Consider the following 15,848-nt stretch of genomic DNA (forward strand, 5'->3'; position numbering starts at 1 on the left):
TTTAGTCAAGGTGGAAGGAATTATGTACAGTTCCAAATGTCATTCAATTTTGGAACAAAATAGGCCTTTGCTAAATATGAAGAAGAATTTGACCTAGACTTGAATATAATTGAAGATTTGTTGTGTGACCTGAAGGCTGTGCACAGAAAATGCCCTCTCAGTCTGACAGGTCTGGAGCGCTTTTACAATGAAGAGTGGGCAAAAGATTGCCAAGGGTGTGCATATTTACTCAACCTAATTTTTGTGAGATTTCAGCTTGTTTTTCAAGGATGGTAGAGATAATAGGTCACTTTAAAGGTGGGAAAAGTTATTATTAGAAATTATTAATTTTGGTCTCTTTTGGACTCAAGAAAATCTGGCATTTTAACAGGTGTGTGTGTGTGTGTGTGTGTTTGTGTGTGTGTGTGTGTGTGTGTGTGTGTGTGTGTGTTTGTATATATTGTGTGTAAAGTGGCTCTGCCTCCATGTGCTTATTTTCTGTACCACAACCTGAACTGTTGGTGTAATTTAAACTTAATTTAAACAATCTACATTGTCACAAATATGTAATATTCCCTCAAAAATTAAGTAAACAAAAAATAAGTTAATTTTTAATAAGTCTATATAGCACTCCCCCCCACTCTACTCTCCTCTTATTGGTGATGATGTAACTGTGAAGCGGTTGCCACAGTAACCCGTTTACTCCAGTGCCCCTAAGCGGCTGGTCTGACAGGCCACAAGCCGAGGGATGCTGCCTAATGGCATTCCTGCCATGTGCTGTCAAAGGTCTGACCCCTGCGACCCCATCCTACATAACTCCCAGCCACCCTCCCATTCACTGCTGGTTCAGGAGTAGGTCGAAATCACAAAGCCCTTACCCTGCATGAAAGGAATAGCCTGGTCTGACTTGATGCAGGCCTGCAACATCAAAGCCTTGACCTTACCCCATGGGCTACACCTGTGTTTTTCAATCTTGGTCCTTCCTGTAGGCAAAAGGTCTGTAACACATGCATAGAACTGCATAAAATTGCATAGTTATAAGTATGGAAAAAGTGTATTTTAAAACAGTATGAACATGCTGCCTTTTACACTGTGTATTTTATGATAAGAGCAATAACAGAAATGTCTCAAACATTCCAATGTAAAGTCACATTGTGCAGGGTCAAAACAGCAAAGTGTTACCTGACAGTTCTTTAGAACCCCCATTCCATACCTCACAAAATCCATGGACATGTAGAATATATTTCATTTTTATGAAGGCAAATACCAACTGCAAATTATAAGCAGCAAGAAGAAAAAAAATTATATTTTTTTTAAAAGAGTTTGCAAAATTCTGTTTTTAAAAAAAGTTTACATAATTTTATTATTTTGTCTGACAGTGGAGTCCAGTTGGATAAAGAAGCATATACATATGGCAAATTCAAATGACCATAAACATGATCCCCAGACAAAATATGTTTTTGCAGATTCTTGCCTCTGGCCATGAGGGAGTCAGCTAAAAGAAAAAAAAGTACTGGCAGCTGCTGCCTTAATGTTTTTTTAAAGTTGTTAAATATTGATGAACCTTCAGAGCTTGGAGCGCTTAATGAACTTAGTGTTATAATTCTGCTGGGCTGACCTCCATATTAGACCATAGTCTCCGCAAACAGGTATTTCGGAACAAAACTGAAAGGCTGTATGGATTTGTGTATAGAAATGCAAGTTGTACACACTTCCACACACATTTAAATACTTTATTTGGATTAACATGCAAGATAAAATAATGTAAACCAAATACTTTAGAATCATTATGGAATTCAAACTTCTCCCTACTGGAAGTCATACCTTAACGATACAAATAAGACTATAATAGTTGATTCTGAACAGTACTTTTCTAGTTGTTTGGCCTTATTTTTCCAGGCCCAACAATCTGTAAACCCCTTAAACACATTATGTGGCTGTAGCAGAGAATACCAAAAACAATTACTACACCTATAGCCACATGCATTCAAAGCTTTGCATAACATAGGTTCGCAGACACAGACACACACACACACACACACACGCACACACACACACGCACACACACACACACACACACACACACACACACACACACACACAAGTGGAACTGAATGAAACTTTAAAAATATATGAATTAAATAGGATAAATAAGATTTGAACAAGAGAACATACTGTACAAGTTTAGACAGATAGAGCTAGCAAAGAACAGTTCTGCTCCATTTTAGTTTTTGTCGGTTGAAACAGTTTGAGTGAAAGTGCTGAACTGAACTCAAACTGGTCATGCTGTTTGGGATTCCTCTTCAACTGGGTTCGTCTTCCTGTCATCCGCCAGGATCGCTCTTGCAATTCTGCTTTCCATTGGCAGACGGGATGACAGAGTGTCCGTGGTACAGGTCACCGCTTTTGGAAATGCAGATTTAACCTCAAGCACTAAGATGGTGTGCATTGGGTGTGATCCATTAGGCACCCATTGGGGGTGAATCCAGCCTGCGTACAGACCAGACGACAGCGAGAAAGAGAAGACTGCACATCAATGCAAAAATCGATTAGCCTCATTTCACACAAGGCCACTCCTCCACCATTAGGCACGACTAACCTCATAGATCAACACACAGCAGCACCTTTTATGATGCTGTGACCTAATGATAAGAATATTTGAAGAAATTACAAAATGTTTGACATGTTTCGGTTTATTACATAGCATATTTATATGGTTGTGTTAATTATTAGCTTTGGTTGTGAATTACCTTTACTGCTTCTGACATGGTCAGTTGGTTCAAATGTCCATTCCAGTGGCCATTATTTTAGGCTGTTGAAAGTGAGGTTGTATTGTGTTGGTCCAAATGTACAAATCAGTCAGAGGGGATTCTAAATTATGGAACTGCACAGAAAGGTACATTGCTCTGTCTAAGTGACTAATGCTTTGTCTGTTAATTCTATCATTATGTATCACTGAATAACAATTAAAGAGGTTTAGTTGATTCTGAGTTATGCACATATACTGTCTCTGTTTATCTTACATACTCATACATAAATGTGAATGCACAGATATGGGTGACCCCTTTTCCCTTCTGTATCGGTCTTGCTCTCACTTCCTCTTACTTTCTCTCTCTTTCTTTTCTCTTACTGTGAAACACACACACACACACACACACACACACACACACACACACACACACCCACACACACACACACACATACAGTGGCTATGTTCCCTTTGTGTAGCACCCTGTCCGTTATCCTGGGGGATGGGGAAAGAATGGCAGAGCATCACCTAAATGGGAACGTAATGGATGGGATGACAGAAGTACACCAGGCACTGACAAGCCACATTAATCAAAGCCAGCACATCTGCAGTTTAGTCGTTATTCTCATTTACCTGCTAATAGAGGAGGCTTTATTTATTTAATCCAGCCATCTAATGTAATCTGTCCTATTGATTACATTTATGATGTGTAAATCATTCATAAATTAGTTCACACCCTTGACTTTGTCCTTAAAAGAAGCAAAAATTGGTATATTTAAGATGATATGAGGAACACATGCACACATAAACACAATGGTCAGCAGTCTGTATGGTTTATAAGCCATTGACCCTGAGGGCAGCAACATCACTCTCTAGCAGACACAGTATATGACCATCACCGGTTCTGTCTACAACCTACACACACCCCAGAGGTTACTTTTTCCTCTCCTTGTTAGGTGTAATATGAAGTAGCTTCTGAAACTAAGAAGGCCACATCTTATGAGGACAGCAAGTGACATTTAAAAAATCACGTGTTTTTATAAAAATATTATGTAGTGGGTAATGCTATTGCTATGTGAATGGTTTGGAGATAGAGTAGGGAGTTTTCTTGATCTCTGCTCTCCTAATTAAATCCTTTGTTCAACTGTCATTGTGTGCACAGCTCTCATGTACAGTGATAATGGGGTGCAATGCCTGAAAATGGCATCTGATTGAAGTCTCCCTTCCTCTGCCCCATCTCCCTTGTGTGTGTGTGTGTGTGTGTGTGTGTGTGTGTGTGTGTGTGTGTGTGTGTGTGTGCGTGTGCGTGTGTGTGTGTGGGGGGGGGGTTTGTTCATCTTGTTTTGTTTATCAGATCATTTTATCCCTTTTCATTCTTTTAAATTTATTTTTTGGTGATTACTAAGGTATGTATAAATGATCTGATTGTCTATTCTTATTTTAATAAAAATTTTAATATTTTAATTAATTTATTATTTGTTTAGATTATTTGTCATCAACATTTTTTTTTCTTCTATTTTTGCATATGTTGAGTAGCATTCTACTGTGCTGTGCTTGTTTAACCATGCCTGAAGGTTTACAAATATTTGAGGTTTTAATATTTGTCTGTACAAGCTTTGTTTTAGGTTTTAACATGTCTCTATGACAGAACCTGAAAGAGATGGATGTGATCAAAAGTGATACCCTCAACCCTGACTCCCATAAACGCATCACAACCCAGCCTGGCCTGATTGATTAGCCTATAGACAAGTCCGGTCTCCAATGAATAATTAAAGCTCTTGTCCCTGAGTTGTCTGTCACACAGTATTGCTGACTTTTGGAAACCTCTGCTGTGGTTATATCTGAGTGGCAGTGTCACATCAGATGAGGCAGTGAGGATATCTGTAAGATCTTAAGGGCTCTAAAGACTTGTGGCAGCCTGAACAGGAAAGGAAAATTCAAACGCAACCATTTAATAAAATTTCATATTAACACAAATACACGGAAATATGAGTATAAGGAAATATATTAAATACATTCTTAGGGCCTGAAGCAATACCTGCCATTGTGCGGCAACAAATCATTCTCTTGTGAAATGCTGACGCTGTGATAGTTCAATATTGCCACCTGCTGTTTATGTAAATTAACACAGCAGGCTCAAACAGTTAAAACTTGCCATACTAACGAAAATTTTATAGTATTATCATTTGTAAATTTTGTTTTTCTGGGAGAAAGCCGCAAAGGGCACACCTGTTAAAATGAAACGAGTAAATAGCATAACCGTTACAATGAACGCTTGTGTGAGGCGGAACTTTACGTCTGCATTTGTATGTAGTGGAGGAGCTATTGGTTGCACGTGCAGGTAGCACCCACCACTTCCGCTGTTGACATCTGCTGGAGGTGTTTTCCAAGTTAATGCACACTAATCTTCTGTTTTCGTTAGTTTAAACAGCAGCATCTGAAAACAACTACCGTTATTATTATGACCCAGTAATGATATTGGTTTCTTTCGTGCGGACTTACTATGATGTAATACGGATACTTTGTCAATTTCTGGTACCCGTTAGCTTCCGCAGCAGCAGGTAGCTAGCTAGCTAACTAGCTAGCAAGGTAAGTTAGCGTTAACCAACAGCTAATGCCATCTAGCCACTGTGTTCTTTTCTCAGTTGATTGAATAGCTTTTGACGTGTCTAGTTATCGTTTGCACTAGATTGTGCATCAGTTCAAAACGATATAGATCAAAATAAGGGTACTGCTAAATACTAGTATAAGCAGTCCTAACTAAGCGGAAAGCCGGTTCACTGTCTTACCATTTCTACCTTATGTTTAGTTTGAGGGATCACCTACAGCTTGTCAAACTGCAGTCCTGAGTATTTTAGCTAGCTAACTACCTATACATTTGTCAGAGTAGCAAAAATCTTCACAATCTCCATAATTTAACTAGCAACCATATATAGGTATAAACAGATGTAGGTTATAGTGATGAATAATTAATTATATTTTCTTCTAGGAATTAGACATTTTGGCTTAGGTAGCTAGCTGGCTTATTGGTTGGCTGAAATGATAGATATTTTTTCGGTCTTCAGCTCATTATCATTTGTTTCTTGTAGCCTTGCAGACTGTTCAAGTTTAGATACAAATTGAGCTTGTATGATATAATGTCTGGAAAACTAATACGGGGGTAAACAATAATCGATATGTCCATGTCTTCAAAAGCTACACATTTTTATGTTTTATCTATAATACATTTAACTAATTAGAGCATAAGCTCCAAATTGAGAGAAGTGACAGTTAATAAACACAAGTAAAATTATCAAGTACCATCAACCAGAAAACCATTTGGAATGTTTTGGGTTCTACACTGAGTTGTCAGTTTATTACTTATTTAGGTATAGCTACTCTGTAGATTTATCCATGCTAATAGGTTACCAGTATATTTTTTTAGTCAGTTCTGTGTAGCCTACTCAGAATAGCTGCTGGTAATTGTCTTATTCTCTGCACAATTTTGCCATATTTAATGTGGCCTTTTTTATGAATAACCTGTTTAAAAAAACACTTTCATAAATTCTTAGTTTTCGATTTATGATGTGTTCATAAGTGTTGGCATATACAAGTCACATTTATATTATAAATGTATAATATATTTATATTATATTTACATTAATTTTTATATATTATATTATATATTATATTTACATTTATATTTACATTTATATTATAAATGTATATTAGAAGCGTCCAGCTGACCGCTGCATTTTGGTCAAAACCACGTCACAGTAAAACTTAACCTTAACACAGGGCACAGGACTCACATGTAATCAATGTATAATAAACTAACTTCAGAGTATAACATTAAATTACAATTTATAACTGACCATAAAACATTTGGAAGATTTTTTTTTTTTTTTTTGGTACAGCTATACCCAGTAAAGCAATCAGTCAGTGTAGTGTTCATGCATATAAATACTATATGGCATCACTGTTCAAAACCTTTTTAAAGCTTTAAAAAAAGAGTTTATATACCTATATTACCAGGAAGTGAACATGTCTGTCTAGGTTGATATGCATATTGTTTGGGTTGTTTTGCTGTTTGTTGTGTCACAATGTTTTCAAATTATCTTTGAGCAGGTGGGTGCGTGCGTGCGTGTGTGTGTGTGCGTGTGTGTGTGTGTGTGTGAGTGTGTGTATGTGTGAGTGCTTTGGTCAGCTATGCTGACACTGGCGAGTAAGCTGAAGAGAGAGGAGGGGGTGAGAGCGAGAGGAGGTCCCGCAGGCTCCAACGATACCTCGCACAGAGTGTCCATCAGAGATCGGCTACTCATTAAAGGTACTATGGGCAAAGATCAACTGCTGATTAATGTTAATATATTAACAATGTAATGTTAATATATTAACTGATAGGCAGTTTTGGCATGCTTTTTCACATAGTTTATCTTCAGAAACAGGGTACCTTTCCCAAAGTTTGAGGTTTGGTATGGTCTGGACAGCACTGATGTGGACTGAGCAATGCAAGGTTTTCTCTTGTAGCAGATTCTGCTCCATTTTGGAAACAGGTGGAACTGTTTCAACTACTCAGGCAGGAGGGGCTTTTGGGGGCAGTTAATAGGGTGCTTTCCAGATGTAAAAGAGAATGGCTCTCAGAATCAGTCATGTTATTTTTCTGAGAAAGTCTCATCGAAAAAATCTGATTGCTCCTTAATCCAGTTCAGTGCTCTTTTAATGCATGATGAGCCCAAATATGAGCACCATAATCAGCACCATGAGGCTGAACTGTAATGAATCATAATCAAAGGCCAGTGTGATAGAGACTGTTGCCAATAATCAACAGTCTTGCATCTTTAAAGGGTATGTTCAGACTTGTGTGATTGCACTGTTAGTATGGTTTGTTGGGGTGAGAGCCCTACCTTTCGAACTCTGGTGCACACTAAACAAGTGGGCCGAGACCCCTTGGCATGTCAGTCTCAGTCCACTTCCAAATAAATATATGTGATGTTACAAGATGTGACCCTAAACACTGCATGAGAGCATAGAGTAGTGGTAACGAAACTGAGCAGATGGAAAATGTGGAGGAAAATGCCCCAATCTTGATTCAACAAATGTATCTGTATTATCTGAGTAAAAAAAAGAAGCAAAATTGCCCATGTATTCAAAATGCAATGATTCATTGCTCGCATTTATTTATTTTTTGTTAATGCATTGTGTGCAAGTAGGCCAATATAGTGTGCAAACGAAACCATGATGGAGAGACCATATAAAAGATGAGGGGCAGTGTGTCAAAGCTGTTTTTGTTGTTGTTGTTGTTATTAGGTCTAGCCCTGTTACTGTTGTTAAATATCCGTATTAAAAGAATGCGATAGGCTATCCCACATCTATTTGTTGAAATGAACTGGTGTACAATAAGAAGTCTGTCATAGATGACATTACTTTCTCAGGCTACAAAAACACTCGAAAGTGAAGTGCAGATACAGGTATTTAAGTGCAAAATTTGAGCCACCTAATTCTGCATTCCCATGCATGACTCCAGATGCTTAAATGAGCCTGTAAGGAAGATGTGAATCTCCAAGCGCGGGCAATAAGTATCGTCAATTCTGCTTGTGCATGTTGTTTTCTAAAAGTCTTGGTATAATATCGGTTAATTTGTAGATCATTTTAGAATATACTGATAATGCTGTAGAGGGTAAATTAAAAAGCAGTCCAGTTCAGTTCCCTCTGGCAGCAAAGTAGCCTAATTGGCTCAAGAGTTCATAAGAGTTCAACTAGGCTATTTACTGAACTTCAGATAAATACAAATAATGCTGGCACATTGTAGTTACGCTGGAAAATCCATACAGAAGAAGAAAATACATTGTTCTAAACAGTGTTGTGTTTCAAGAATATGCAAATAAAAACAGTTTATTCTTAAAAGGCATTCAGCTAGGGCTGAGGTGGGAAAAACAAGTGCCAGCTCCACTACACCACTGACAATGTGTAGTGTTTTTTTTACACGAGTAGGTAACACTGAAAGCTTCAGTGTACATTATCAAAAAGCTATTTGCAAGTTGGAGAGACATAGTATGAGATATGACCACACTTGGTCCTCATAGAAGGCTAAAATCTCCAGAGCATTGTCACTGTCTTCTGCCATGTTTTCACAGACACTAAACAAAACCATGTTGCATACTCGTTGTGCATATATCTTGGAGCCCGGTGCTAACTTTGCTAGATGCTGGACAGTATTTTATTTATTTTTTCTTTTTAATGACCATTAAAATTTGAAACTGTAATACTAATTGTCATGCATTTGACTGTGGTTTGCTGTGAAACCAGCAATGGTGTCATCCTTAATTCCTGATTATGATGGAGCAGCCCAAACAAAAACATGTTTTGGCATAAAGTAAATCATAGCCTGACGTTTAACGTTTTTATTTATTACGTTTTTGACACGCTTATGATTCGGTTGTCCACAGAGGACCACTTTAAACCATGAGTGCATTTATTTGTCCCATTTCACCTTCACGTCAGGGTTTTTATTTTTATTGTCCATATGGGCATGTGTAGTTCAGTATTTATTTTTATTTTTGATATGGGCCTGTGGCACCAAAACTGCAGCCATAGAAAATGTGCTATAAACAATCAGAACACACAAAAACAGAACCTTCAAAACATTTTGTATGAAACGTTTGGTCACCCTATCAGCTATCTGAGGCATGCTTTACATGTGTGTAGCGAACATGTCATATGATGTGGGCCAGAAAAGGGGAGCTCTATTTATAACACCCAGAGAGCAGCAGATCTTGAGCGGCCTTAACGAGTGGTATCCTTAGAACTGAACCTATTTGGTCTGCCCTGACCTAAAGCTTAAAGCCCACAGGAGCCAGTGACGTGTTGCATGGCAATTTCTTTGGTCTGGATGTCTTTTAGATTAACAGGTGTAGCAGGTGGCATTGTTTAAATGCAGCGCCGCGCAATGTGGATAAAAAATGCAATATTGTGATTATACTGCAGTTATATTTCTAAGACATATTAAAATGCAGTGCTGAACCTTTGATGTGAGTCACCCTAATGTTTTTATTTTTACTGAAATTATTTACATATGTTATATAAAGAACACTGCAGTTTGGAACAAATGAGATTGGTACACAATGAAAATAATGTAATATCTTAGTAATATCTTATCATTTTTCTATTAAAGCATTCATCTGTCAGTACTACAAAGGATAGTGTTGCAGTTATGTGCAGCCCTGTGTAAATGTTTTATCACAGCAGTACCGGTATGGCAACATTTTGGGTGTGCTCCTTAGAGGTGCAGTTTTTGCACTATTCTACTTCTCCTGGCAATATTCCCCTTGCAAATTTTTCGAAGGGTTTTTGGTTGTTTTGGTATTTATGTATAATTCATTGAGAAATTGTTTAAGTCTGGGTTTGTTCTTGATTGTTGTACATTGGCAGTTGTGCAGCCTAGTCTTTAAAAAAAACCTGGCCTTGATTCTATAAATTGTATTAATTTTAGACCAATTTGAAAACTGTCTTTTATCTCAAAAATTTTTTAACCTGGTTAAAATAGCTTTTAACCTAGAAGCAATTCTGACAATTTTTCGATTATATTTGAATGGATGTTGATGCTGGAGACTTGTATTTTTTGTTTCACCCGATATCGATGCGGCTTCCGATAATATTGATCATGGCATTTTGTGGAATATGCTGCATCTGTAGATTGGCATATCAAGGCCAGCTTTAAATTGGTTTACATCAAAATGTTTAATGTCTGCTGGAGACAGGATGTTCTTTATATGCTTATCATTTTTGAAGGGTTCCCCAAGGATCCCTTACATGCTCTTTCTGGGAAATTTGATTTGTCATTTTAATATACCTTATAATCTTTATGCTGGTGGTACTCAGCTTTATCTCTCTGTTAAGCAAGATGGTTTCAGCAGATTTAAAAAATCCAACTATATGTATAGTATCTATAATGGGATGGATGTCCTGAAATGTACTTTAGAAATCTGGGTGTGATTTTTGGTTCTCACCTAAATTTATCTGTGCACATATAAAGACTGTTAGAGTATTGCTACCTCCATTTGAGACATATAGCTAAAATGAGACAAAGGCTTTCCTTCCGGGACATAGAGAGAGATATCCTTCATCACATTATGTTAATTGTAATGCTTTATGTATGCACTATCACACATCTTAGGTTAGCCACAAATGCAGTGCCTCATGTTCTTACAAAGACTAGAAGAAAGGTGCATATTACTCCAGAACTGCCATCCCTGCATTGGCTGCCCATAAACTTTAGATTTGTCAGTTGCATATTCAGATGCAAGGACACTGAGGTCCTCCACTTAAGGCATCCTAGCAGTCCCAAGGAAAAAAGGAAGGTGATTGTGTTTTTGTAGGACGTGCTCCCACACGCCTGCCTTTAGATCTTACTCATTGAGTCTAAGGATCTGTTCAGAAAAAGACAAAAAAAACAAACAAAAAAAACCTCACTTTTTGAGGCTAGGGCATAGAAAATGTTATTCATTCAAATCATTATGCATTTTTGTGTATTTTTATGCATTTTATTAATCATCTTTGTTTTTTTTTTGTTCACTGTGAAATACTTTGTAGCTTGGAAAGGTGTTGTTATACAAATTATGGTTTATTTATCTACTTAGATATTTACCCATTGAAATGCACTCCTCGAAGCTGCATACAAATGTATTTAAAAACAAAAACAAAAAACTTTTCGCTTTTGTTTCTGTCCACAGAGGTCTCAGAGCTCGAGGCCAACCTTCCCAGTAAGTAAACATACATACATACATACATACATACATACATACATACAAACATTCATGCAAACATGTATGCATGCTCTTTATTCTGTAATTCTGGTTTATTGAACATGCAGTCTTGTAAAATGTCAAAAATGGTCTTTACTCAACATGAAATAAAGAATAACATTTTTACAAATATTTAACATAATTTATTTTCCTATTTTGTACCATGTAACTGAAAACGTCAGCCGATTCAATGTCATGTTTTCTCTGCTGAGCCTGGGACACTCCTGCATTACCTCCAATACTGTTTCCCCTTCTCTGACACATCTGATCCTCTTTCACACTGGTCGAGTTAAAGGATTCTCCCTGCCATTGTAAACATAAGGTGGTTCAGCAAAGTGTTTCTCACTTTTTTTAAGTTTGCAGTTAAAAATAATAAAAAAAAGTTTTAAGCTTTTTCCATTGCGGTGTATGTTATGTGATCGAAAATGCACAGTGACGCTGTTTACTTGGTAAAATAGACTGCCTGTCACCATGACAGGAACTGCATGCCTGTCAATCAGATTCCACATTCTAGCATCTCCAAGTTATGGCCCCGGTTTGGCTGGCTGTAATCAACACTGGATCAGACCTTTCTTTGTTTTTAAATTGCAGTATCTTGGTGGGCAGGTTTAGCTTAATACAGCCAGTTAACACACCTGCTTGCTGTGCACTTGAGTAGAGAGCAGTAGGCCTTATGACTCAATATTGATGTCAGTTTTAATATGTTTGTCACTGCATTATATTCCACTATATTCTAGTCATGCATTTAATCTGTAAGGAGAAGAGAGTTTTTCTTAAGTAGATGATAATTTATTTAATTAACCACACCCCTAGTCTCCATTTCAGATATTCTTCACCTAAGCCTTCAAAAAAGCAGGGAAAACCCTGGTTGTATCACGTTTGTTAGAGGAAAAAAAAAAAAAAAGCACTGCTAGTTCTGAGTCACTAGTACTGTCAACCACTATGACTCGGACAGGAAAGCACTGGCCTAATGGAGGGAATCCATGAATGCAATCTCCATATGATATGCATAAGACTGCTGCCTTAATAAAGTGTTTTTTGTCTTGATGCAGATACCTGCAAGGTCACATTTCCTGATCCAAACAAGCTCCATTACTTTCAGCTTGCCATTTCTCCAGGTAAATTACTTCTATAACTTAAAGAACGTCCATGCTTATATAATGACAATAATGAATGTAAGTAGGGTGTTTGCATAATCTCCTTCTCTAATATAACTACATTCATGAGTTACTCAGCAGTATCAGCATGGGTTGGGTGAAATAGTTCCTTTAAGTCAAAAACTTTAAACTCAAATAACAGGCTGTAAAAGTGGAGCAAATCAAGCACATTTACTTGTATTTTGCCTCATTGTTTCTCCTTAGATGAAGGCTATTACCAGGGTGGGAAGTTTCAATTTGAAATTGAAGTCCCTGAAGCCTATAATATGGTGGTAAGTGGAGTTATCGTACCCTGACATGCCACCATATCAGATATTTCACACTCAAAGTTTTTAGGTGTTTTGGGGTGAAAATGTGATTTTGAGAACTGGAAAATAATTTTACAGAACATGGATTACATGTGCAGGATAACACTGATTCGCACACGCACGCACGCACGCACGCACGCACGCAGAGGCATATCTACGAAGCAGTGTAAGTACTGGTTTGGAGTGCACTAATATATAATCTTTATTAGATTTTAATTTTTTATTTTCCACTCCTCAGCCCCCTAAGGTGAAGTGTTTGACGAGAATATGGCACCCGAACATTGCAGAGACGGGGGAAATCTGCCTTAGGTACTGATATTTGTTCATTCATATCCTTAGAGTGTTTAGATGCATCTTCTCATCATAATTAATTAATCATGTGATTGATTCAACTAGATGTGTAAGGTTATTCAAGTAAGCCAGCAGCCTTATTACTGCTAGACAGTGTCATTGCTATTTTCAGTTATTGCTGGTTACTCGTTTTCATTCATTATTTATTTACTTATTAAATATATCAAACATTTGTTTGAGCTTTGTTATTATTGAATGTTGTCCCTTAGCTTACTAAGAGAGCATTCAATCGACGGCACAGGCTGGGCACCAACACGCACACTGAAGGTGACTCCACTCCAGCCATCACACAACAGCACACTTGAGCACACGATGTCACTCAAATGCTATACTTGTCATCACACTTGAATGCTACAAACGACATTATGCGAATGCAACACGTGCCATCATACTTGAGTGTATAAGCCATGCCAGTATAAGCCAACAGAAGATAAGCGGCTGTATCTTTTTTTTTCATCCACAGCTTGTTAACATTGTCAGTGTGGAGTCACTCTTAAAGATTTTAAAGATGTACTTAAAGACTGGAGCATACATAAGCACAAAGTGGCTTTGTTGTGCCTATATTTCCCAGCATAGTCCCTATACTGCAATTTATCATGAGGCCGTTATCCCAACATAACAGCAGTTTAAAAATGTGATTTCAGGTGAATGATATTTTGGCATTGGACTGTTTTCACATGCAGCTCACCTAGTGTATATTTGTATACTAATCTGTAGTGTTCTCTTTTTAGGATGTAGTATGGGGATTGAATTCGCTGTTCACTGTAAGTGTTGTCTATTTCTCTCTCTATCTTTTATTTATTTATATATATATATATATATATATATATATAATACACACACACACACACACACACACACACAGGCAGTTTTTTTAAGATCTGTTGTTTATATGGTATAGTGAAGTACAACTATAATTTATACATTTCATAAGTTTTTAAACTTTGACAAATACATCCAGTTTAAGCAAAGACTTAATATTTATAGTATTGACCCTTCTTTTTAAGACTTCTGCAATTTGCCTTGGCATGCTGGATATCAGCTTCTGGGCAAAATCTTGACTGATGGGGACCCATTCTTGCCTATTCAGTGCTGGAAATTGATCACAGTTTCTGTGTTTTTGTTTGTTTACCCACTTTATGAGGACTGACCAGAGGTTTTCAATGGGATTGATATCTGGGGATGGACCCAAAATTTTAATTTTTTGTTCACTGAGCCACTTGGTTATCACTTTTGCCTTATGACATGGTGCTCTGTCATGCTGGAAAAATAAATGATCATCACCAAATTGGTTTTGGATCATTGGGAGAAGTTGCTGTTGGAGGATGTTGTGATACCATTCCTTATTCCTTTAAAAATTTATGAAATACTTATAATTGTACTTCACTATACCATATAAACATATAACCAAAGGATCTAAAAAATCTGAGGCAGTAAACTTTGTGAAAACCAAAATTTGTGTCAGTCTCTCAACTTTTGGCCACAACTGTACATACACACACTCACATACATATATAGAGGTAGTAAAAATTGCAGTTACATACAGGTAAACCAGTTTATATACGTGTGTGTGCACGCGTGTGTGTGTGTATATATATGTATATGTATGTGTGTATGTATATATATATATATATATATATATATATATATATATATATATATATATATATATATATATATATATATATATATATATATATATATATATATCTTTCCTAGTAGTATAATCAAATTAGAACAATAAAATAAGATCCCAGCACTAGATTCAAGTGAAGATTTAGTGCTGCACTCTGTCAGCTTTGGTTTTCAAATTGTTATAACCAGGAACAAACAACACAAGCCCTTTCATTTTTTTCTCCTCAAGTTCTGAGACAATTTGAGTTCACTTTTAAACCTGATCTAACATATCATTAAGTAAATAGCAATGTAAGCAATAGTTTATTGCTCTGTGCACTCCTATCGTGTTTTTTGTCTCTTGTGGTTCTGCTGGGTGGTCTGATATAAGATGTGCTTATCAAAGCTGGAAACAAAGAATCATAGTGATATATTTCAGAAAGCTGACATCCTGTAACAAGAATAAACAGGCCTGTTTTCCCCAGGATCTTTTGAATTTTGACGACCCATTGAACATTGATGCGGCGGAACATCATTTACGGGATAAGGTGAGCTCAAGTGCTCATTGGCATATTCTTCACATAGCAGTGTTGAGAATTGTTCAATCTGGTCACACCACAGTCTCATTCTTTTGTTAACCATAACTTGTTCTTGTTTGTTGGTTTGATTTTCCATCAAAAATTATTTGATCAGGCAGGGTAGAGGGATTATGGCTGAGCCCTAATGTTGGTTATACTTTAGAAACTTAAAAATGATGTCTTTGAAGCTTTTAAAATAATCCCTTAAAGATAATTTGGGGTTGTTGGAATAACTGATGTTGCTTAGCACTTAGCAGTTTATGCCATGTGTGCGTGTGAAAATGTCTGAGGGAGAGGGAGTGATAGGGTGAGCAATGTATGTCTGTTTAAGA

The 15,848-nt window shown here is 37.0% G+C and overlaps 1 protein-coding gene across 2 annotated transcripts in view; it reads left to right on the forward strand.

Annotated features, from left to right (window-relative positions):
• Positions 1-5,066: 5,066 nt before the first annotated feature.
• ube2f (ubiquitin-conjugating enzyme E2F (putative)) overlaps positions 5,067-15,848 on the forward strand; it is an 11,774-nt gene continuing 992 nt past the window's right edge. Inside the window, exons 1-9 of one of the 2 annotated variants that reach the window (XM_027028204.3) lie at positions 5,067-5,317; positions 6,836-7,034; positions 11,437-11,466; positions 12,561-12,626; positions 12,870-12,937; positions 13,212-13,282; positions 13,534-13,591; positions 14,056-14,088; positions 15,424-15,486. In XM_027028204.3, coding sequence (XP_026884005.3) covers positions 6,917-7,034; positions 11,437-11,466; positions 12,561-12,626; positions 12,870-12,937; positions 13,212-13,282; positions 13,534-13,591; positions 14,056-14,088; positions 15,424-15,486 — 507 coding nt within the window. In that variant the 5' untranslated portion in view covers positions 5,067-5,317; positions 6,836-6,916. Of the gene's footprint in view, positions 7,035-11,436; positions 11,467-12,560; positions 12,627-12,869; positions 12,938-13,211; positions 13,283-13,533; positions 13,592-14,055; positions 14,089-15,423; positions 15,487-15,848 lie in introns of both variants that reach the window. The other variant, XM_081701491.1, reaches the window with a different exon arrangement.

Source organism: Electrophorus electricus, chromosome 18 (genome assembly GCF_041902795.1).
Source record: "Electrophorus electricus isolate QZ-2024a chromosome 18, ASM4190279v1, whole genome shotgun sequence".
NCBI classification, from domain to species: domain Eukaryota; kingdom Metazoa; phylum Chordata; class Actinopteri; order Gymnotiformes; family Gymnotidae; genus Electrophorus; species Electrophorus electricus.